General features: G+C 23.9%; 1 protein-coding gene across 2 annotated transcripts; it reads right to left on the bottom strand.

Annotated features, from left to right (window-relative positions):
• Positions 1–1,654: 1,654 nt before the first annotated feature.
• LOC129613781 (serine-rich adhesin for platelets-like) lies at positions 1,655–21,939 on the bottom strand. Of its 2 annotated transcripts, none has more exons than XM_055528007.1 (7): positions 21,676–21,939; positions 19,364–20,813; positions 6,101–7,127; positions 5,480–6,021; positions 5,275–5,418; positions 4,981–5,183; positions 1,655–4,382 (listed from the first exon to the last, which is right to left on the bottom strand). In XM_055528007.1, exons 1-7 carry the CDS (start codon positions 21,879–21,881, stop codon positions 3,998–4,000), a joined length of 3,957 nt encoding a protein of 1,318 aa, XP_055383982.1. In that variant the 5' UTR covers positions 21,882–21,939; the 3' UTR covers positions 1,655–3,997. The 2 variants fall into 2 exon arrangements, with proteins under 2 accessions (XP_055383982.1, XP_055383983.1); XM_055528008.1 differs by having other exon boundaries at positions 19,364–20,801.
• Positions 21,940–25,484: the final 3,545 nt, after the last annotated feature.

Raw genomic sequence — 25,484 nt, 5'->3', positions numbered from 1 at the left:
TGACTAGCATGAAACTAAAACATATTATTAAATTAATATTTATAGATTATTTATATGAAAAGTATTTAATTAAATAATTATTTCCAAGAGAAAAACATGTATATTTACTACTTTATAAAGTAGATTTGAATTTTTTTATCGTTTAATTTAAATAATAATATATTATATATAATAATATGATATAATATATTTTTAATTTTACATCGTTTTTTAGGTTTAGATTGATCAAAAATTTTTCATTTTTTAGTTTTACATTTTATAAATATACATTTTTCTCGCAGCTCCTAAATAATTCAGAAATATTTAAAATTAATTTATCCGAATGTGATGCTTACTTATAACAACTGATTCTTTTAAATTTTATTTGGTCTCTTAACGATCAGTGATTCATTTCATCCAAATTTGTTAGTGATAGTATGAAAGAAAATATATATACAATTATCTAAATATTTTTTAATCTTATTAATTTTAAAACAAAATATATTAATATAAGTATTTTTTTTAATAAATAATTCCATAAAATGTATTAGACAACATAATTTTAAATTTCGAATGTTACATTAATTTTTACAAAAAAAAATTTTTAATCGGCACCAACATAAAAATCATTCATATATATATATATAAAGATCCCTTAGAAATAATAAAAATATTTTTTTTATTTTATACGGAATGAAATCTATTAATAAGTAAGCTTATACAAAATGACAGAATAATATCTGCTAGTATATACTATTAAAATTTCTTATAATATTATATAAGTGTACACATAAAACAAATATTAAAATTTGTAATTTTAAATATAAAAACACAAATATTAAATTTTTATAAACAAAAGAAAAACTAAATAATTTAAGCAATTAAAGTTAAAATATATAAATATTTATATGTACTTTAAAAAAATTAGAACTTCATTTTTAATTACTTGGTACATAATTAAACGAATAAAAAAACTATGGTATGTATTGTGATATAATATATACATCATTCTTTAATTTTCTAAATATTTTTTTTAATTTTTAACTAAATACTGGGAATAAAGAAAATTTTATGCTCAAAAAATGCATCTTTAAATTCAGTTATTTATATGATATAAAATTATTTTAATGCATTTTAAAAACTTTTCTTAAATTTTTTTTTTTTTGTTTTTTTTATATTAAGTCCATTTTTCCTAAAAATATATACATATATTATCTTATTTTTTAATTATTGGCAATTTTTCAGTATTAATAATGAAATTAATATTTTCTTTTAAATATAGATATTAAAATCTAAAATAATATACAAATATTAAAATAAATCCACATACATAATTATAAATAATTAACAATTGAGCATAATATATAAATTAATAAATGAGTTCTACTTAAAAAAAAACAACATAAAATTAGTTTTTAAATTATGATAAAAAATTGTAAGCATTGAAACGATAAATTTATTGAAAATATTTCCAATTTAATTTAATTATTTTGCATAATAGTGAATTTTTGAAGAATTTCGAAACATATATATACAAATATCTATTTATTATAATTATTTTTCGATTTTATTTTAATATTTTAAGTGATTCCATATAATGAATACAAAATATTTTATTTGTACAATGAATACAATTTTGGTTTAAAAGTTAAATTTCGAATCTTAAATTTGCGATACAAAGGCTTACAACAGAAAGAAAATTTCACAAAACTTTTATTTATTCACATTTTTGGTTATCTATGATTTTTAACTTTTCGAAAATATTAAAAATATTTAATTTAAAAATTATATAGCGTTATTTTTTCTATTCGATAAACTTTTTTTTTATATTCGATAAATTGACTAAATTTTAATTGGATTTTTTTTGCTCCCGTAAATAATAAAAAGACTAAATGTAAAATCAGTTCCCAGAATGGAAATAAAATCTAATTTTATTCTTAAAACTTTGTTTTCATGAATAAGATGTGCGGTGTTATAATATGAATATACTTATATATATATACATACTGATTTGAATTGTAATAATATTGTAAAATGGAATTTTATCATTATATATATATCTAGAGTAAGATTTGCCAAGGATAAAGCAAATTTGTTTGCCGAATATCTCCAGAACAGTTTAACGCCATTACCTACATTAGCTCATGAAGAAAATGTCCCGCAAATAGAGAACTTGGATCTCAGAACGGTGCCCAAAGTTACTATTAAAGAATTGAAAAACGAAATCAAATACAATATTAAACGTAAAAAGGCTCCTGGATACGATTTTATATCAGGAGAATTATTAAAAAAAAAAAATAAAAAACGGCCAACCATAAAAAAACGGGTATATATAATGAATGCTATCGTTAAACTAGAAGTATGTACCTAGACAATGGAAGATGACCGAAGTCATCATGATACCTAAACAAGGTAAGCCACCGAGCGATAAAACATCATAGGGGCCGATAACATTGTTGCCGATCATGTAAAAAATTTTTGAACACACAATTATGCATAGATTAACTCTAATCATTGAAGAAAAAAGATTAATGCCGGATCATCAGTTTGGTTTTAGGGGAGGCCACTCAACTGTAGACCGGGTTATACCGGATAGTTAATATAATTGAAGAAACGCTAGGAAATAAAGGGGTTTGTGCTTCACTATTTCTGGATGTTGCATAAGCGTTTGATAAGGTGTAGCATAAGGGATGGATTTGCAAGCTAAACAGAGATTTACCAAAGGATTACTGTAGGTTAATATCTTCATACCTCTCAAACAGAACATTTCGGTTTAAACACGAAAGTGAATATTCTGCTCTAAAAAATATTAGGGCTGGCATTCCCCAGAGCAGTGTCCTTGACCCGCTGTGGTACTTATTGTTCACCAATTATATACCCACGAGTGAAAACTACACCCTAGCTATTTTTTTTCTGATAACACGGCGATTTTGGCCACTGGAGACACAGTAGAAAAGGCTACGGAAAGTCTACAGAGGGCGACTAACAAAATTTTTAAGTGGACTCAACTATGGCAAGTTAGATTAAACGAAGGAAAATCCACCCACATTAACTTTACAAACAAAAAAATCTAAAGAATCGTAATTAAGGCAACACAGGTACCATATGCAAATACAGCAAAATATCTTGGCATGACGCTTGACGTGAAATTAAAATGGAAGGAGCACGTAAAGAAAAAAAAGGCAAAAATGAAATTAAAAATACAAAAACTCCAATAGTTAATTGGTCGCCACTCCAAACTCAACATCATTAACAAACTCCTGATATACAAGCAAACTATCAAGCCAATTTGGACATATGGAATACAACTGTGGGGTTATACTAAAAAAAACGAACTATTCTTAAATACAAATACTGCAAAGTATTAAGAAACATCGCAGGAGCACCGTGGTATGTAAGAAATGACACTACACATCGTGACTTAAAGGTGAATTCCGAGGAACATGAGGAAATTACAATTCAAATAACGAAATACAAAAATTACTCATCCCAGTCAGCTCTACCAGGAGGCTCAAAAGATCGACGCCATTCGCTTGGACACGCTAAATAACAGTATATTGCTAAATTGCTTATCTTTTGAACTTAGTTGTTAAATAATATAGAAAGAAAAATATATATATATATATATTTATATATATTTTTATGTGCATTTTTCATCCAATTTCATCTTCTAGTATTATATAATTCATATCATATATTTCATATTTGTATTTGAATATATATTTGATATAGTAATTCTATGTTTATTTAAATAATTTTTACTTTTTTTGTTTGGTTGTTTTTTTTTAATTTCAATATAATTTTAATTTTGATTATATAGTTGTGATAAGTTTTCTGTTATTAAGTAAATGCATTATGATTTTTTAAGTGTTTGAGTCCACTAAGTATGTATTTTTTTTGCTTTTTTTAACCCTCTCATTTATATATATATCTTTGTGTATCCTATTATATAGATATATATTTCCTTTTATATACATATATAAATATATATTTGTATATTTCGGGAAAAAAATTTAACTTAATTTGTAGTTGGTATTGTTTGATTTATATGACTATTATTAGTATTACCAGTATTAGTATTATTAGAACCACTACAACCAGGATTATTACTGTTATTACCACTATTAATATTATTACCTAAACCGATATTACTATTATTATATTGTAATATTTCAATTTTTAATCCCTTAAAACGTTCTTTTTCTTGTTGATTTTCTGGTGGTTCACACTCAAATGATGCAATTGCTAATGTATTTTCATTTAATATAGGATTTCTTTGTAAATACATAATTGTTTTTTGATCACGTTCAAATGGACACGTAACTTCTTTCCAACTAATAAATTCTTTAATTTGTTTTGAAACTTGCCAAAATTTTTCAAAATTAATATGACCATTTGATAATCTAATCAAAAAAATGAAGAAAAAAAAATAAAATTAGCTTTTGTTTTTAAGACAAAAATGTATAAGTTGTTTTTTTAATTGATTAAAAATATTATTATATAATATAATCAACATAACTGGACCGGTTAATTGCATTGTATTTTCAAAATATGAAATTATTTTAAAGTATATTCAAATTAAAAAAAGTTTGTAATCTTAAGAAATTGTAAATTAACAAAAATATTTCTTTGAAAAAATTGACAAAAATGAATTTACTGAATGAACTCTTCTCATTTTTTCCGCCTTATTAATCTAGTAAAAACAAATTAATTAATTTTATACAAAATGAAGAAAATTCAGTGACGAGATATAAAAAAAAGCTATTTTATTCAGAATTTTCTGTACAACGTTACAGATTAAATTCAAATTGATTTGTTTATTGTTTTAGACAATAACAGATATTGACTTGCATTATTGTTTTAGAAATATTTTTTATCATTGATCTATAACGCTTTAAATATTCGTATTTTTTGTTTTGTTTTTAAATACATTGACTTGAACTTCTTGTATCAATATTACAATGCAAGGTCCATTTATATCATATTGTAATTTTAAATAACCTGTTTGAGCACCCTTCATTCAAAAAGTATAAATCTTTTACTAATAAACTAAAAAATGGTATAATGATTTTTTCTCTTTCATTTGTTGCACCAGCTGATCTCCACATAGCAGCTTTTAATGTTGATCGATAACTATTAAAATTACTACTTGGGTCCATTTGATGTTCAAGTACAGAAAATTTCGCAGATTGAACTTTAGCCCACTAAAAAAAAACAAAGTTAAAAAAATATATAAATACATATTGTGGAAATAATTTTTATATTTAAAAAAAAACAAACAATCTTTCTACTAACTGTTTTTTTAAGTCTAGAAATTGGTGACATATTAAGTCCAGCAATAATTGCCATTAAACTATTGAAATTTCCAATATTAAAACATTCTCTTGCTGTTTCTATCCAATATTCTACAACTCGAACTCTCTGCTTTTTCTTAGAATACTAAAAATAAATTAAGGGTTAAATTTAAAATTCTAAATTTTAAATACAATACAAATTTTACTTTAACTATTTCCGTCGCTACTAAATAACTAAGACGATTAAACCAGTGTACATAAGTTTCTAAATTTCTAGTTTTTTTAACATCAGCATTTAGTGGTGTTTCAGATGATGCTCCTTTTATATTATTTGTATTAGATGATTTGTGATTTTCAGTTAAATTAATATTTTCTTTGGCAAAAACTTGTACAAATTCTTCTGGACCAATATGCGATAATCTTTCTAATTCTATATGCGTTAATTGTTGTGATAATACGGTTGATGAAGGGCATATTTCAATTATTTCAACACCCCCATTTATACTAGCCATACTACCAATTGAACTTGATGACATTGAATGATTTGTATATGATGGTATTAATCCAGTTATATGATGATGAAATGATAAAGAAGAAGATGATGTTGTCGCTGTTGTTAATGCTGCTGCACCAGTTGTTACTGTTGATGATGGTATTGTTGTAACTGGCATTACTAAACTATTCGATGATGTTAAATTATGTGGATAATAATGATGATCTTTGTCATTATTGGATGATGATGATATTCCTAAATAATAAAATAGAAGGGATTTAAAATATCAATAAATGGAAACGAGCAATAATTATTTTTTTTTATATAAATTTACCTGAATTCATATTGTTAGTAAAATCTGTTGCATCTGAATTCGATAAACTTTGTAAAAAATTTTCGTAAGTTTCTAATACTGTTAATTTTTCTAACAAATTTTGTAGTATTATTGATACATCCTGTCTTAAATTACTATCGATACTAATACATTTCTGTTGCATAGTACGAACTTGTTGCATTAAACGTTCATCACGAAAATCATATGGAAATAAATTAACCCATTCATTTAATAAACGTAAAAAATTTTTCGCGAACATTTTTAACAATGTTTTAGTATCTGTTTGATTATCCTGATTATATGGTTGCTGTTTTTGTAGTTGTCGTAAATTCGTATTATGATTTGTTATAATGTTACTATTATTACTATTATTATTACTTTTACTTTTTATATTAGTATTAACTCTATTATTAGGTGATGTTCTTGTTGCTGTTGTTGCAGTTGATGTTGAAGAATTACCCGTAACATTATTATCATTAATACCATTACAATTATCATTCATAATATTAATGCAATTACGACCATTATTTAAGGAACTACCAACACCAACGCTTCCACTACATATTCCTGATGTACTTGTTGACGATGATGATGTAGAGGATGATGATGAAGATGCCAAGGTTGATGATAACAAAGAATTGTTATCAGTTGAATTTTTTGCTTTAGTTTGTTGTAATTTAACAATGATATTTTGTTGTTCCTCGCATAATTGACAAATACGTTGTAATAATTCATATGGATTAATAAATAATCTGGCACTTAAAAGGAATGCAAAAATAAATGAATTTTCTGGATAATAATTACTTGTCGGGACCATATGCTTAATTAAACTTTCTAATGGTCCAGATATTAATATACCATCTCTATAAACAAGAAAATTTTCATCAATAACTGTAGTTGTTGTTGTTACTGTCCCTCCTTTATTTGTTGAAGTTGAAGTTGCACCACCTCTCCCCGTTCCTATTGTTGATGTTTTAATTTGTTTTAATTGATGTTGTCCTATTTTACTGCTACTTTCAGGAAAACTCTAATATTATACAAAAAAATAAAAATAGATTTTTTGTTAAATAAAATTGATTATTTAATATAAAGACCTTATTTCTAAATTAAATTATTTTTTGTACGTTTTGTACAATAACATCATAAAAAGTTAATTTCTAATACCTTTAACGAAGATGTTAATTAAGTTTGTACAGGGTTAATTTAAAATACAATATTGTCAAATGAATATTATATTGTTATTAGAAATATTTGAGACAGATGAGTTAAATGAATTCTTGGAATATTCACATTTTGGTGTGGATTAGCTTATGATTTGAAAGTTCTGTTTATATGTCTACCGATATTTATATTCTACCGGTACAATTTGCGTTCATTATTGACCTCCTTAATATGATTGGCGTTCTTATTAATGGCCTCCTTCCCTTAACAAAATGTCAGTCTACGTGTGTTTACTCACGCGTATCTCAAGTTTCGCTGAGCCGAATAGGGTTAAAGCTTAAGAGCAAAAAATACATTTTTTCCAGTTGTTGAAATAAAACCTTTACTACAAAATCCTTAAAATTTGAAAAAGGTATTTCAAAGGTATTTTTTCTAATGCAATGTATTCTTTAAACTAGACAGCAGTTATGTGCTGATATGGTACAACAATTTGAATGAATGCACATAAAATACATGTAAGTATAATATTCAATTAATTCTTATTATTGATTTTTTTACCTGTAAATTTTTGTTAAAAGAAGATTCCAATGAATTTTCGATTGAATTTGTATTATTTTTCATTTCCATTGAAATATTATTATGTTTTGAATTTTGAATAAAATTATTTTGTTGATAAAATTGTTGTTGTTCATTTGTATTATGACAAAAATCAATTTCATCTATACATTTCTTTAAATCATTTATTTTATTATTTTCATCATAATCTAATGATGATGTTGTTGATTGTATTGATTTATCAGTATTTGAATTATTTAATATAATATTATTTGTGTAATTATTATGTGATGATGATAATAAACTAGTGCTGTTATATAAATCAATATGACCAGAATCATGTGATAAAGATGATGATGATGACATATTATTCTTTATATCATTTATTATATTTGGTGTTATTGCCGTTGCTACTTTTGTTGTTGTTGTTGGTTCAATATCATCATTAATTTTAAATTTAATTTTATTATTACTATCATTATTACTATTATTTAAACTTTTATTAATAATTATTTTGTTATCTTTATTATTGGTTTTTCTAGATATTTGTTTTTTACTATTACAATAACTACTAATACGATTAATTATAATATCATTGTTTGAATCAATAATAATATTATTAATTAAATTAATTGGTTCATTATCATTATTTGTTGTTGTTGCTGCTGTTGTTGCTGTTGTTGCTGTTGTTGTTAATGGTAATGTTACTGTATTTATTGTATTATTTTTATTAAAATATTTATTATTAATTATATCAATGTTAATATCATCATTTACTGTTGATGATGATGAAGATGATAATGATGATGTTGGATTTATAACAGCATTAAATATAACTGGATCATATATTGAAAAATTTGTTGGAAATCCATCATTAATAATTGATGATGATGATGACGATGAAAATTGTGTATTAATACCACTTGATGTTGTTGGTTGATTATATAAATCAAATAATTCAATAATTTTGGCAGCTGATTTTTCATCAATTTTTTCAGATTGCAATTGTTGCTGTTGTAAACAATATTTATTATCAGCATCGTTTGTTGAATTTGTTTTAATCATAGATTTTGTAATTGTACCAGTTGTTGCTGTTGCTTTTGATTCATCAACATTATTACTAATATTAATTTCATTATTATCTTGTCCTCTTATCATTATATCATCATTTTTATCATCAACATTAATAAATTTATTATTATCAAATGATGATGATGATAGTGATGATGATGTTGATGATGATAATTCAATTATTGGTTTTGATTTAATTGATGCAATTGTTGATTTTTTTAAATTATTTGTTGAATTATTCGAAATTTTTTGTAATGTTTTTTGATCAATTGGTATACGTACTTTATCTGTAACTGATTTTGATGTTATTATTGAATCAATTTGTTCAATTTTTTTATTTTTAAAAGGTATATTATTTATATTTAATTTTTTAATATTATTATGTAAATCAGATACTGTAGATTCTGTAGGTGATAATCCAGTTGATGATGTAAATAATTTATGTGATGATGATGATGATGTTGATAATAATTCAGTATCAATTGGAATATTTATATTATTTTTATTTAATTTATTTGTTTTATAATTTAAATCTTCTATTAATTTAATATCATTTTTATTTATATTTTCATTTTCATTATTAGTATTTTTATTATTACTACTTAAATTATTATTATTATTAATATTACAATTAATTTTAGGTGTATTTGATGATTGTATTGGTTCCCATAATTCATCACATAAACTTGAAAAATATTGATGTTCTGATGTTTCATGACATCTTTCATCTAATATTTTTCCATCTTTAGCAACAATAACATCTTCTTTTGTTATTAATGATGATTTAACTGATACAGTTGATTCTAATTGTACTGGTTGATTTAATATACCAGCTTGATATAATAATTGATTTAATAAATCACATGATGGTACTTGACCGGATATTAATGCTGTTTTGATAGCATTACCATCATCACCTTCTAATTGTACTGGTATACCATTTATTAATAAAATGTCTTCTTCACGTATTGATGAAGTTTTTTCACAATCAACAATTTTAACATTTTTACCAAGTATTGATTCCACTGTTTTTAATATATTATCATCATCCATAATTGATGATGGATGAATTTCAAAACTTTTAAATTTTAATTTATATTATAAACGTTTATTACACTTTTGCAAAACTGAAAACACTGTAAAAAATACATAATTTTTATTTTTTTAATTTTATAATTTTTATTAATTTTTTATTTAATTATAGTTTTTATTTCCTTCCTTTTATATTTATGTAGGTCAATTTTTTAATAGTGGACTTTTCATATAATTATTGCTAAATTTTTGTAACTATATTTTTGTATTAATCTAACAAATAATTAATTAATTTTTATATTTATTGGTATTTATTCAATAATTATTATTAAATTTTATATTCCCTATAAAACATAAGAAATAGCTCTGTAATTTATTCTTTTTGTCAATTTTAATTAAATTAATCGGTAAATCGCTTAGAAATTATCTTCACACAATTTAATATAAATGGAAAAAATCTTGTGAAAGAATCAGAATTATAACAAATTGTAATCGTAAATTTGTGTCTCTAAAATTTTAAACGCACTCTAATGTCTACGAGCTTTTCACCATTCACCTTTCTTTCATTAAAAATGATGTCAATTTGTCATATATTATGTAGCTTAATTAGGATTTGACAGATATGTTCATTGGTTGATTAACGCGATCACAATTTGCCAATACTATAAAGTCATCTAAGTACTGTACTTAGAAAGTTTCTAAATAAAAATTGAATGATTCGGTTTGTTTGCTATAAATAGTGAGAGAATCTCACATTTGCACAAATTTAAAATATTAAAGATATTTTTTCTTAAATATAATTTTTTAATTATCAAATATTTTACAATTTTATATATTAAATTTATTAAAGTATTTATTTTATTTTTTATTTTTTCTGCAACCCGGTCTTAAACGAGAATTGTTGAAAGTATTTTATAATAATGGATTAATAAAAGCATTTAAAAGGGAAGACAACCAAATAATATTTTGAAATTTTTTTTAGTCTTTTTGAATGTGCTTAAAGAAATAAATTTAAAAAAATTGTATTATGTATAAATACAGTAGACTCGCATTTAAATGAACTAAATAAATTCGGAATATATAGAAGTAGAAATATAAATGTATAATTCACACATAGTAAATGTATAAGTTACAACTCTGACCCATAAATTACAAATGAGAAGACGACAATGACTAACAGAATTATGAAAAGCGAAGTAAGTTTATATATAACAAAGGCTATTTATAAGACTATACGAGAATAATAATTGGTTTGTTTAAAAATATTTTCTGCAACAAAAATCAAAAATTTAAGAAACTGCATACTCCATATATAGAAGGGAAGCAACATCTTTTTTTAAAGAAAAATTAATTATTTTAAAAGAAAAATAAATATTGTTTAAATATACGAATACATATATATTTTATATAGGATAGATAGAAAACATAGCTTTAGGCAGAGATGTTAAATATTAGTCGATTTTTAAGGAATTCGGACGCAAAAGGAGAAATCCGGCCGTATGCTACAACGGGTTACCTTTGTTTCTTTGGTTCTTTATCATTACCGAAAAAGGGATTTAAAAAAAAAATTAATTTGGTTTTTGATTGAATGAATGTTATACCTGCATGTACTAATTTTCTTCTCTGTTCCTGAAATTTTGATATAAATGATGTTCTATTGTCAGTATATATATATATATATATATATATATATATGGGCATTATTGTAAAATTTTAATGGTAATGAAATTTTTTTGTATCGTTGTTGTTTTTTTAAGAAAAGTTTTGGAAAATTATCATTGAAAAAGCTTTATTTTATTCATTTTGATAAAAATTAATTTTTTTTTCTATTCAGAAGAAGAAAATTTATTTTAATTTACTTTTCACAATATAAAAAATTTTTTTTTACTATACACACCTAAATTATTTTTTTATTGAATTGTATATAAAAGTCTACAATTTATTTGAAAAATGTTATGCCTCATTACTTTTTTGTCAAAAAAAAATAATAATAATTTCAAATGATTTAATAAGTATGTTTGAAAATATAAAGTGAAATTTTCAATAAAAATTATGATATATGTATATACATACATACATATATACAAAAAATACTTGAAAAACAATATATGTATGCCACTTAAATTGTATTGTCCATTATAAATTTATGAAAATATAAAACTGGACTAACAAATCTTTTGAAAAATTAAAATCACTATATCCATATATTAAATTGTAAGTTAATTTTTTTGGGAACGTTTCGAATTGTATATGCAGTTTAGCATTCATATACATATATGTATATCGAAATATTATTAGTGTTTATGTAGCTTTCAATTACTTTAAATATGAGGTGTGTTCATACAAATATTATATGTATGTAAAATATATGACAAACTAAGTATGCTTAATATATTTTACGCACTATAATATAAGATTTGATCAATCATAATTGTACAAGTTATACCTATACTAGATACATACTGTAACTTTACTAGAAATCACAATGTCATATTAAAAATATTGTAATATTATATGTATGTATATACGAGCTCGAACGCGTGATTTATTTTATTATTTAAAATTTAAATTTTGTATTAGTAAAATCATACATAAACTATTTCAGTAACTGTTATACTTATTATAACCGTTTTATTATATCATATAATGAATTATAAATAATTATTAGTACACAAGATTATAGTTTCAAAATTTTCTGCGATTCAATGAATATTAATGAGGTTTGTAATATAGTACATAATTTTAAACAATTTTCAATTCTTATTATTTCAAAAATATTGTCATAAATACGAACAACAAATTATTGACATGCAAATGATTCGTTTCTACTTAAATGATTCATGATGGTAATACTACCGACTTGACAATAGTAAATATAATATACAAGGAGAGTTTCCGAATTGTAAAAGCTCACTTTAAAAACAAATCACTGCCACCTGGATGTGAGGAGTTCAGTTGGGATTTACCTATTTTTCCTTATATCCTTCAACGTTATATGATCATTGGAGCATATGGATTGAGCTAAGAGCGTTCCGGAATTTCCGGATATTGTCTATATATGCTTGTCCATGAAATTTTTGGATGAAATATAAAACCGCACAAATTCAAAATCGCATAAAAATTTAGTTACACAGTTAAGAAATTTTTGTATAAACATTATAGGATGTGCAATTCGATATCAGGATTAAATTAAAGAAGTAGAAAGAAGAACATATTTTAAAAATTAAAGAAGAATGTGTAGTAAAGGAGAGAGATAAATTTTAAGACTTTAATTTAATATTCATAAATATATATAAACTTACATAAAAATTTTTAAGAAATTTGAGTAAGTATACATATTACCCTATTTTTTTAAGAAACAACGCAACAGATAAGAGGTTGGCAATGGGTGGATATGCAATTACGGACACAGTCAAACATTTTTATAAATTGTGTGAGAATAGGAAACAAAATAACCACAATGTTGTTTTTTTTTTTATATTTTATCCATTGACATTTTTCTTTTAATACCCAGCAATATTATGTTGACTTACTTTCTATTATTATTATTTTTATTTATTATACGGTATGAGTAAAATGAACACGAATTTCTAAATTCGGAATTTACTTAAATGAGCGCACAGCCCGTCAAAAAAATCTCATACTCGTATTTCTATTTTTTTTTTACTGCTTTCTAATTTCAAATTGTTCTGCTTATTGTCAATTTATATATGTAAAGGGCGAACATAAAATTTAAATCAGACTATTACTGGTGGGTTCAATTCGGTTACCTTATTCGTATACAGGTATGCCTCGATATATAATTTTTGCGACCGAAATTTTCCTATGTTCAGTGAATTTATGTATATCGAAAGAAGCAAGGGAAAAATTTAAATAAAAAGAAAAATGGTATTAAAATTTTTTTTATATATATCGAAATTATTTTTATCGGGAGTATGTATATTGAGGGAAACCTGTATACCCATTTTGGTAGATATTTTGTATTTCAAAATTAATCTTATTGAACATTCATAATTTTTTTTTTGTTCGATATATAAAAGTTTCACTGTAAATGCATTTTGTATGGATGTATATATATATATATATATATACATATAGATGTATATTTTAAGTTTATATAAATTTTAGGTATTAATAATATAACCTTATTTTGTCTTATTATTATAAATATTGGATTGTGTGTTTTATTCAAATATTTATTTCAAGTTTATTAAAAAAATATTAACAAAACAAGAAAAAAGCACACTGAGAAAAAAATGCAATTAAATCAAGGCGAGAATTTTTATTAATTATTTTGTTTGTTTCTTTTATTTTCGTTTATGTAGTGTTTTGTTATTTTTTAAGTTTCATTTAAAATAAAGAAGAGAGAAAAAAATTATACTGCGAAAATTTTAAAGTTTTCAAATTTTTGGTTAATTAGAAAAAAAAAACAAAAATGGTGATTTTTGTGTTTCCCTTTTTTTTTGTGTATTTATTATTTTTAATATTTTGAATTTACCACTCTTCTACTTATATCAATATTTATTTTTTTTGGATTTTATTATTCAAAAACTTGTTAAGTTTCTATTTTAATATTAAATTTTTTTTATTTTAAAATATTTTGCCACTTTTAAATATATTTTATTGGGGGGGAAAAATTGAAAACCAAAAAATCAACAATGTTTAATTCACTACTTTTTTTTTACATGTTTATTTGTTTTCCTCAACATTTTATTTGATTTTTTTTTTGCTTATAAGCAAAACATTATAATAAATATCTAGTTGCAGAAAAATAAACAAAAACAAAAAAAAATTAGTAATATAAAAAACAAATAGAATGTGTGCATTTGTATTTAAAATGTATGTATATACAAAAACAAGTAACTCACCACACCACTACACTATCAATAATATTAAATTTTATTTATCAACATAAATTTATAAATAAAAATATGATCGAAAATTTTATTTTGCAACATTTTACAGAAAACACTCATCAACATGTACATACAGGGTGTTTCACATAAGGTGGTAAATAATTTCAGGGGTGATTCTCGGATCAATTTCAAACATAAAATTTAAAGAGCTTAGTATTAGAGAATTAAAAGAGGGTGCAAATATAACTCGTTTTCGAGCTACAGGCTGTTTAAAAAAAAAAAGTGTATATCTTTTCTTTTTACAGTACATTTTTTGTTTTTTATTTTCTTACAATCAATTTTATTTGAACCATAGTCTTCGAAATAATACTTGCCAAAATCAAAATTTTTGTTCTTTTTTGTTTAAAATTTATGTTTTCTTTTTTTTTTTTATTTACAATTATTCGCTACAATGAGATCTAAAAGTTAATCTTATTTCGGGTAACGCGATTGTCATGTTGCAGTTTTATTGGATCGAATTTCTTACCGGGAGAATCCCAGTAACTTAAGGTCAGTGAAGCTTTTTAATTTTACCGCGTCATAGTACGGACTATTAGGGGATGCATATATTGTGCAATATTAACCAGTATTCGCATGTTTTTTGTGCGAACATAAAGAGGAGAGGATGCTAAAGGCCAGACTACAGTAGCATTGAGTTTTTTTTTAATTTACTCCTAGTTTATGTGATGCTTTCTATTAGCTTGTCTTACAGTAGTTTAAAGTAATTTTAATTTACTTATTATATTAATATTGAATTAATACTACTATTATTTTTTCCTTTCTCTTCCGTTTCCATTTATAAATGATGATGGGTTAGTTTTAGTTACTGATAATCACGTTCGTTGGCTAAATATTCTTTACTTTGCTATACTAAAATACTTGTACAAAGCAATCATCTGATATGATTATAAAAGTCAACAAATATAACATTTTCCTCTTTCTTTCATAGTTTTGCCAGTAAAACGAATTTAATGTGTTCAAAAAAAAGGCGAAAAATTCACATTTTCAATCGAGTAGCTTACTTATGTAATAACGAAAATTGTCTTCTGTATGCACTATAAAATATAAACAGAATGGTATTATACAAAAATATTTTGACAGTAAGTAGCATTCTTTTACAGTAATGACAATAAATATTGTAGTTTGTGCAGCTAAAAATATTTGTATGCATTTTGGATAGAATTTTGACATTTACTACATCTCTGATGAAAATTGTAAATTCTTTTAAGAATTTTCACATTATTTCCATTCAATATTAAATTTTCAGAATAAGCTAAAGATGATACACAAAAATCTATAGTTACACATAATAATTATTTTAGTTTTTCTTTTTGAGTGATAAAAATGTTGCTACAAAATAACCATATTATGTTTATAAACTATAATGCACAAAAGCAAAACAACAAAAAAAACACACACAAAATTTGTCAAAAAACATAAAAATTAAGAAAATTTCATTTTGTCAAAAAAATTTTTGGACTTTTTTTTTTGCAATAAATTTAGTTTTTTTTTTGTTAAATAATTTTTTAATATTTCTTTTATATTTTTACCACAATTATAATTGTATGTACATTTAATTCAATTTAATTTTGTTAGACTTATACATATTATGCACAATAATCATAGTACACTTATGTATATCAACTTTTAACAAGCTGCTTTCTTATATTATAAACGAATATTTATTTTTATACGATGAATATTTTATATGTAATACATATTTATAAACTTGTTATAATATTACATAAATATGAAAGAATAAATAAATTTAATTAAAATTTTGATAATTTTAAATATTTTTATATTTATAATGAATAGGATTTTAATATAAAAACCGAGCTAGCTAACTTTGAGAGTACGCAAACGTCAAAAAATATACTTATATACACAAAATATACTTATTTTTTTCTTAACTTGACAAGGTAAAAGTTTTTACTATACATACATGTTGTTTTTTTTCTTATTTTGTACATTTATATTGCATATAGGCACAACTACACAAACACTATACATAGTTTTCTATAATTGGGTTTGTGTTTGTTATTTTGCCACAGTGATGGAAATTCAAAAAATTTTATAGTACTGCCGTAAGTTTTCTGAACGTACCAAACCAGAACTGAGAGTACCACTTTATTCATCTATTTAATATTTACTATATTATAATGGCAATCCATAAATATTCGTACTTGTATATAATAATCATAAAAACGTTAGTGTTAGGCAATTTCTATTTTCTTGCAATTTTAGTCAAATTTTGTTTTTTTGTTGGTGTTGCTAGTAAAGCTTTCAATACCAATGATCTATTTTTTGTGTCTTTCTAAAAATTTGTGCGCATCTGAATTGGCATGCCTTTGAATATGAGAAACATTTTCAGTAATCGAAATTACACATGTATTACAGTTCTTATATGGGCAGAATCAATTATCTAATTTAGCCATATATTTTTCTTTTGAATTTTTTTTTTGGAACTTCCTTGGGCACTATTTTCGATTTTTATGTTCTGAAGCATGCGCGGACTTTAAATATAATGTAGTATTTTGTACCGTTACATCATATCTATAATATTTTTTTATGATTTAAGACTTAAGGATAAAATAAAATTATCAATTAAAAACTTGCAATATCCCAACTGAATATGAAGTTTTCGGTACATTATTTGTAATCCACGCAATTTAAAAAAAAATATGTGTTTTCAAGGTTAAAAAATATCTACAAACCCTATCCGCAAATTTTTCGGCAAATCATAAACGAAAAAAAAAGAAACACTGTTATACTAGCTAACACAATACATGACGTATTAACGACAAATAACAATATACATGTGCAATCAAAAATAGTAGCAAGCTTGATAAACAAAATAAACCTTTGCATTTAACATAACGCAAAAAGGATTTTGGATTTTATTCCTTATAAAAATAATATTTTAAGATAATGAAGATACAAAAGTAGTGAGTAACACTTCTTAGTTAAACGTTCCACCGTACCAATGTACCTCTGAAAACATCACATTTGGTACAATAGTATCACATTTTCCATCCCTGTTTTGCCATGAATTTTTTTTTGCTTAGCGAATGTATTCACCAAAAATAATAACTACATACATACATTGGGAAAAATAGTAAAAAAAATGTGTAGAAAAGTGACAGCTAAAATATTTATGTAATTTTTTTTCAGTAGAAAGTTGAGAGCGTAAATAAATAAATCAATTTGTTTAAGTCAAAAGTTGCCAAATTCTTAAAAAAATCTTAACTTTTCTTAAAAAATCTTCCACTGTTGCAGAATTTTTGTATGCGTTTAAACACTTTTTTGTGAAGGAAAGTATTTTAAAATAGTAGATTTTAATTTAATAACTTTTTTTTTGGGGAGGGATCAAGTTAAATTTTAAATTGGTTAACTTGTAGTAATAAAATATAATATATATACTTTGTCTAGAGAGCACATTTTTCAACAAAAATATTATTTGACAAATCGTATTAATTTTAACATATAAATTATACCTTGATGTTGTCAAAAAATGACATATGTGTTAATTAAGTTGTTTTTAGAGCTTACATTATCAAGGCTTATTGTTATTATTCAAATTTATCTGAAATATTTATAAAATTGCTTATGTTATATTTATATATTGCTTATATTATGAAATATAAGAAATATAGCTTGAAAGATTGTGTATGAAAGCAAAACATAGGATTAGTAACAGTACTCTTGTCATTGTTAATGTAATTAATTTGCTTTATAGTAGATAGGATAAAAATCTTTTATGAACAAAACTGTTTGGTAGCACTTTTTCGATTGAACTGATTGGTAACATTTTCAAAATAGTACAACACGGACTACATATATGTGTATATGTATGCATAATTTTTTATATTTTTTAAAATGGACAACAGATGGGGCTCGAACGTTTTTCAGAAAGGTTTAAAAAGTTGTCATTTTAATGCTTGTAAATATTTTGTCATTTGGGATGATATATGTAAATTCAACATGAAAAATGGAATTGCTTATAGGGGTAGACTAGTAATTCTAGTAATATTTTAATTATAAAAATGTTATTTTTTTTTAATCGGATCGCGTACTCAATAGATTTGTTTACTCAATAGATAGAAGATATGTACATATATTATGTTAATCGCACCAAATTTCATGATTTCGATCTATCTCAACTTTATCTTTAGGCTTACATAAAAATTTATGCTATTAAATTTTCTATTATATGAATTTGATTGGATTTAAAAAATTAAAATTCACCGAAACTCTAGTTTTTTTAATCAACTGAATTTCGATGAATTCTAATGAATTCTTGTTGAGGTAAAAAATGGTGACTTAAGAGAAGTGAGGTTAGAAATTTCAATAAGACTATATGTATACATACATGTACGTAAGACAGATTTACTATTAGGTTTAAAAATGAGTTGGGAAAATCCTATAAGGAAACAATGGGATTGGTTACATTATGTGCTGCTTAGATTTTATATTTATATATTAATATAATATTAGTTCAATGAGATAGTGAAAAAAATTAATGAATTAAAAAAATAAAAAAACTTACATGAAAATTTAATGTTGAATTATGAATTTCACCATAATGATATTGTGGTGGGTAGCGTTCAATTGAATGTTTCTCCTGAATTTTTTGGCATTGTCTTTTCATCTCTTCTTGAAGTTTATTTTGTAAACTAATTTTATCTTTCGATAAATTTTTAAAATGATCCTTTTCATCACTTGCATTATTAATATTATTAGTTGTTTCATTATTCCCTGTATTATTTGTTAATGAAATAATATTGCTGTTATCATTTATATTAGAATTATTATATATTGTATTCATTGAATTATTTTTTGATAAATCTAAAGATGAAGTATTTATTAAATTTGTTAATCTACGTTTTGTTGTTTGATTATTATTTGTAAATTTTGTTGTTATACCGATTGTTCCTGTTGCTGTTGTTGTTGTTGTAGTTGTTACTGTTGTTGATGATGATGATAATGGTACTGTATTGTTATGATTGTAAGATTGATGATCATTTAAATTAAAACGTTGTCCTAACATTTGTTCAATTTCTTTTTTAGTTTGATAAAAATTTAATTTTTGTGGTGTAATTTTTTTGGGTGATGTTTGTATTGTAGTTGTTGCAGCTCCATTTATTGTTGTTTGTTGTTGTTGATTTGGTGTAACTGTTACTGGTGCTGCTGTTGTCGTTATTGTTTGCGTATGATCACGAAAATTCATTGCATTTTCTAATAATTGTATTCTAGCGTGAAATTCCATCATTTTTGTTTTTGTTAATGGTGATTTTGTTGTACAATTAATTTTTGATAAATTTTGTTGTATTGTTGTTGTATTTAATGTAGAAGCAGTTGTAGCAATAGTTATTGTTGTTTTATTCATATCCGTAAGATTAAATGGTGATGATGATAATAGCGATGATGATGATGATAATAACAATTGAGTTTTTATTGAATCAGTAGTAGTATTATTTGTTATTTCATTACTTGTACTATTACATCTTATATGTTTATTATATGGGTTTGTTATTTGTTCATAACATTTTTCATCTAATTGTAAGGGTTTTAATGTAATTGATGATGTTGTTGGTAATGATGTTAATAATAATGATTCTTTATTATATTCTAAATAATCACATTTATAATTTGTTGTGTTATCATTTTCGATAGTACTACCATACAGTTTTTTTGATAAATTAATTAGTTCTGAAGCTGCTGCTAATGATGATGATGATGTTGATGAAGAAGATAATGATGATGGTGCTATGGAAATTGTTGATGTTTTCATTGGGGGTGAAGATTCTTGTGATAAAAATGTATTTTCTGTTGTTGTTGTTGCTAACGCTGGTGATAAAGATGACAATGATTGTATACTATTTTCCTGATAAATATTTGATATTTTATTATAAAAATTTTGATCAAATATTGATGATGACGATGTTGTTGTTGTTGATGTACCTGCCAATTGTTGAATCGATGTGCTGCAATTATGACTTTGATGTAGATATTGATTAGAATTCTTTGATAAAATTGGATCATTAATAATTTTTATGTTTCGACATTTTTTATGTTTTTTCAAACTAAATATGTAAATGAAAAAATGAAATAATTAAAAAAAAAGTGGGTATGCTTTGAGAAGATTATAATAGTATTTTATTTTTAGTTATAAAAATGTCACTTATTTATTGATAGAATTTGAAACAAGTTAACTTTGGAAGGTGAATTAACAATTTATTTTTGCCTTATTTTGAATAATTTTATGTCCCTCACTGCTTTTTTTATGAAGTAAGTTAAAAAAACAGTTTTCAATTATTGCAGAATGATGGCATGCGAATAATTTTGAAATGTGGTAGAAAAACATATATAAATTATACATATGTTGGGTAAAGTAAACTGGATTTCGATGATGTAGTAAATGTTAAATTTATTTATGCTAATGAAATAAAAAATATATAAAATACATGTAAATATATATTTGTAATGTATATTTATATATAATACATAATATGTACACATAGGACCTGATCGTTTATCTCGCTATTTTACTCGGAAATTGAGTAACTGTCATACACTTGTATAATGTAATTTTCGAGTGAGAAGAATTATTCCGATTTCGTATCTCGTTTTTTATTTAATTGCATGCAAAAGTGTTTCACTTTGTTTTTGAAAGTGAAGCATTGAGTCGATAATTTGAAAAAAATGCAAAAATCTAGTTAAAAAAATAAATAATCTTATTGGAATAGTAAAACATCCATTACAAAATATTTAGAATTCCGATTTGAAAGTAAGTAAAAAGTGAGTAAAAAGGCGAGATATGTATACGATCAGGCTGATATTTATTTTTTGTTTACTTACTCATTATTATTTTTAGATTTTTTTAGTAAAGATGATGATGACGCTCCCGATGTTGATGCTGATGATGGTTGTTGTGACAAAGAAATTGATGATAATGATATGCTTGAATTTTTATTATTATTATGAAATATATTTGAGTTTTTATTATTAAATTTTGAATCAATATCTAAAGAACGAAATGGATTTGTTGTAATATTACAATCCATATTGTTATCTATATTTAATTTATCATTTATTAATTGTTTATTATTTGAATTATTATAATTATTATGTATAAATAATTTGCTATTATTATCAATTATTTTTAAATTTTTGTAATCAATATCAATATTAATATCATTGATATTATTAAATTTTTTATTATTTAAATTAACATTATCAAAATTATAATCATCGTGATTAGAATTTTTTAAATGATTTTGTTGTTGCTGTTGCCCTAAATTTGTTGTAGATGATGATGATGTTCCTATATTATTATATAAATTATTTCCTATATTATTAGAAAGATTATTTGATGATGAAGATGTTGTTGTTGTAATTCCAATATTTTTCGATATTATATTACTAGTAGAATCTTCATTTTCATTTAATAAAATACGATTTTTATTTAATAAATTTATATGATTAGAATTATTTTTTTTATTACATTTATCGCTATAAATATTATGATAAATATCATCATTAATAGTATTATCAAAATTAACTGAAACAGTCTTTAATTTATTCCGTAATATTTTTGATGATGATGGGGATAAAGATGACGATGACGATGATAATGATGATATCGTTGTTGCTGCTATCGGTAAAGTTGATAATGATGATGTTAATTTTGTTGTATCTTCTAATATTATATTATTTGTTGTTGTTATTGTTGCTGTCACTGATACTGCTATTGAAGTTGTTGTTAATATTACATTAATATCATCATTATTACTATCAATTGATAATGATGATCTATTTTTAATATTAGATAAATTTTTAGATATATGTATTTTGTTATTAATATTATTAAATTTATTATTAAAATTTTGTTGCTGTTGCTGTTGCTGATTATTACTATTAGCAATTATTTTTTGATGATGATGATTATTATTTGAATTATTGATTGTATTAATTGGTGGTATATTTCTAGGTTTAGCTGGCACTGTTGGCTTATTATTAATAATACCCGTTGTATTTATTGATGTTGTTGTTGTTGACGATGATGTTATTAATGATGTTGTTGCTCCTGTTACAATTGGCAATAATGCTGACGATAAAGATGATGATGGTGAAGACGATGTTGATGATGACGGTAATATTGTTGTTGATTTTTGTGTATATAATGTTTTCGGTAAATTGTTATCATTTTTAATACATGATATTTTTGTTGTATCAATTTTATGAAATTGTAGTTCAGTATTCAGATTGTTATTTTGTAAATAATTATGATGAAAATTTGATTGTTTTGGATCTTTTGCTTCTGATGAATCTGGTTGTTGTGGTTGTGTATGATGTTTTGATGGTGATTTTGCTTTCAAAATATTTTGCATCATAATTTTTCTGCTTTGTTAAATTTTTGTTTTGGTTTACATAATTTTTTTTAAATTTTGATTTGCTTTATTTAAAAAAATTTTCTTATATATTAAAAAAAAAATCCTTAAAAAATCTCGTAGCAAATATAGTTATCAAATAAATATTGAATTAAGTAGAAGAGTTTTCATTGTATAAAAAGTTTTTTATCTTTATTTTATAAAAATTGTAAAAAAATTATTTTTTAAATTTGATAGACTTATAGCATTAACGTTTTTAACAGTTTATTATTAGGCTAAAAAAAATTAAACAAGTAAAATAAATTTAAGAGTTGATAATTCTGGCTGTCAAAACTCTGTTGAGTAAATTACTGAGTTGATTATGTTGAAATTATTTTTTGAAAAAACACAGATCTTAATATTAGTGCAGTCATTATTTAAAACAAATTTTCCGTTAGAATTTTCTACCTTAAATAATTGTACTTCAATTAAAATAATTGTACTCCAATTACAGCAATTATAGTAGGCGCGTCACTGGAACAATATTGCTGATTGTTTTAACCGTCTACACAACATTACTGTACATAAATCAATTTGTCGTACAAAGTCTACATTAAGAATGTTCCTTAAATTGTCCAATACAATGTAATCTTATGAAAAAATGCGCAAAAACAAACTTATTGCTTTGAAAAAAGGATAGTCTACAGCTCCCATAAGAATATATGTAAATTCGTCAGCTGTGAACTGTCATTCTCTCCTAGGGTGCAGGCCTATATTTCTGTCAGCCGTGGTTTATACACTGAAATTTTCAAGTCAAGTACAGTGTTGGGATATTAGCATTTTCAATGCGACAATTGGCATAATAAATTTTACTTCTGCGTTGAATTTTAAAAGATTATGCTAAAAGAATTTTGGCAGCAAATCAGAATACTTCGTTAAAAAAATTGAGTATTGGGACTTGTTAGATATAAAGACATTATTTCAAGTTTTATGAAGTAAAATTTAATGTTTTAATGTTTTAAAAGCTTTTAGCTGTCTATACTAAACAGACCTATTATATACTGCGTTAATAAGCAGCTTAAAGCCGATTTAAAATGTTAGAATACTTGGTCGAGTAAATTTTACTAAATTATGCAAAATACAATGTCATTTTATGCCAAATTTCATAAACTTGGTAGTTAAAAAGATTTTAGTTAAAAAACAAACAATTTGTATTTTATTCAGATTTAATTTACCTATAGATATATAAATAAATGAAACCATCCTTTAAGTTTTCATATTCAAAGTGACAAATAATTAATTTTACAAAATTCGAAACAGTTGAATAAAGTAGATGTCTATAAAATTTTTTTTAATTTTTGGGCTTTTTTTTCAAAGATCTTTCAATGCAATAATGCCAAAAACCCATAACTAAAAATGCAGAACTAAAATTTATTTTGCCACTTTTGGCATTAAAAATGTTATTATCCCAACACTTTACTTGATTTGAAAATTTCAAAATATAATGCCGTATTTTTTCAGAAAGAGAAAAAAAGCTGCGCAGAAAATCTGAAAAATAAGAGAAATTGAAATTTTCATGCAAAATATGTACGCGCGCATTTCTTCGGTGCACGTCAAGGCGAACCAATGAATTCACCTTTTCACTGTACTTTTCACTTCTATTTTCCTCTTACGTCTTCTTATTTTTGTATAAGAGTATACTACATTTGCTTTACTTCGTTTGTAACACTAAAAAATAATGATTTGAAATACAGATTTAAGTATGTTTTTGATCAGTGTCGAATTCTGAGTCGATTTAGCTTTATCTGTCATTTCGACCGTCGGTCCGCTCCAGCGACAATTCAAAACCTAATTGTGCTAAATTTACCAAATTTTCACAAATGTTTTATTATAGTAAATGCCAGAACCCCATTTAAATTCAATATGATCGGAATACTGGTTTGGGTAACTGCCATACAACTTCAAAATTTATTTTTCTATATCTAAAAAACTATTTAACCCACGGTGCTGAAACTTTGCAAAATAATATTTGATAAAATGGCACCTGTATTCATTAAAAATTATTGAAATCTCATGAGTATTTGTGAAACCTGCCATACAACTTCAAAAAATATTTGGCTTTATCTCAGAAATCATAGAAGTTATAATATAGAAGTTTTGTGAAAACAAAAAATTAAATTTAATTGTTTGGCATTATCTCAGAAATTATTGGAGCTATAATAAAGAAATCTCGTAAATACAAGTGTATTATTAGGGCTGTTATGTATAATAAAAATCGTTGAAATTTCTTGACTCCTT

The sequence above is a fragment of the Condylostylus longicornis genome, unplaced genomic scaffold (genome assembly GCF_029603195.1).
Source record: "Condylostylus longicornis isolate FDR11 unplaced genomic scaffold, ASM2960319v2 ptg000091l, whole genome shotgun sequence".
Classification (NCBI taxonomy): Eukaryota; Metazoa; Arthropoda; class Insecta; order Diptera; family Dolichopodidae; genus Condylostylus; species Condylostylus longicornis.
The sequence above is the reverse complement of the archived record's forward strand: the minus strand, read 5'-3'. Positions and strand labels throughout refer to the sequence as shown.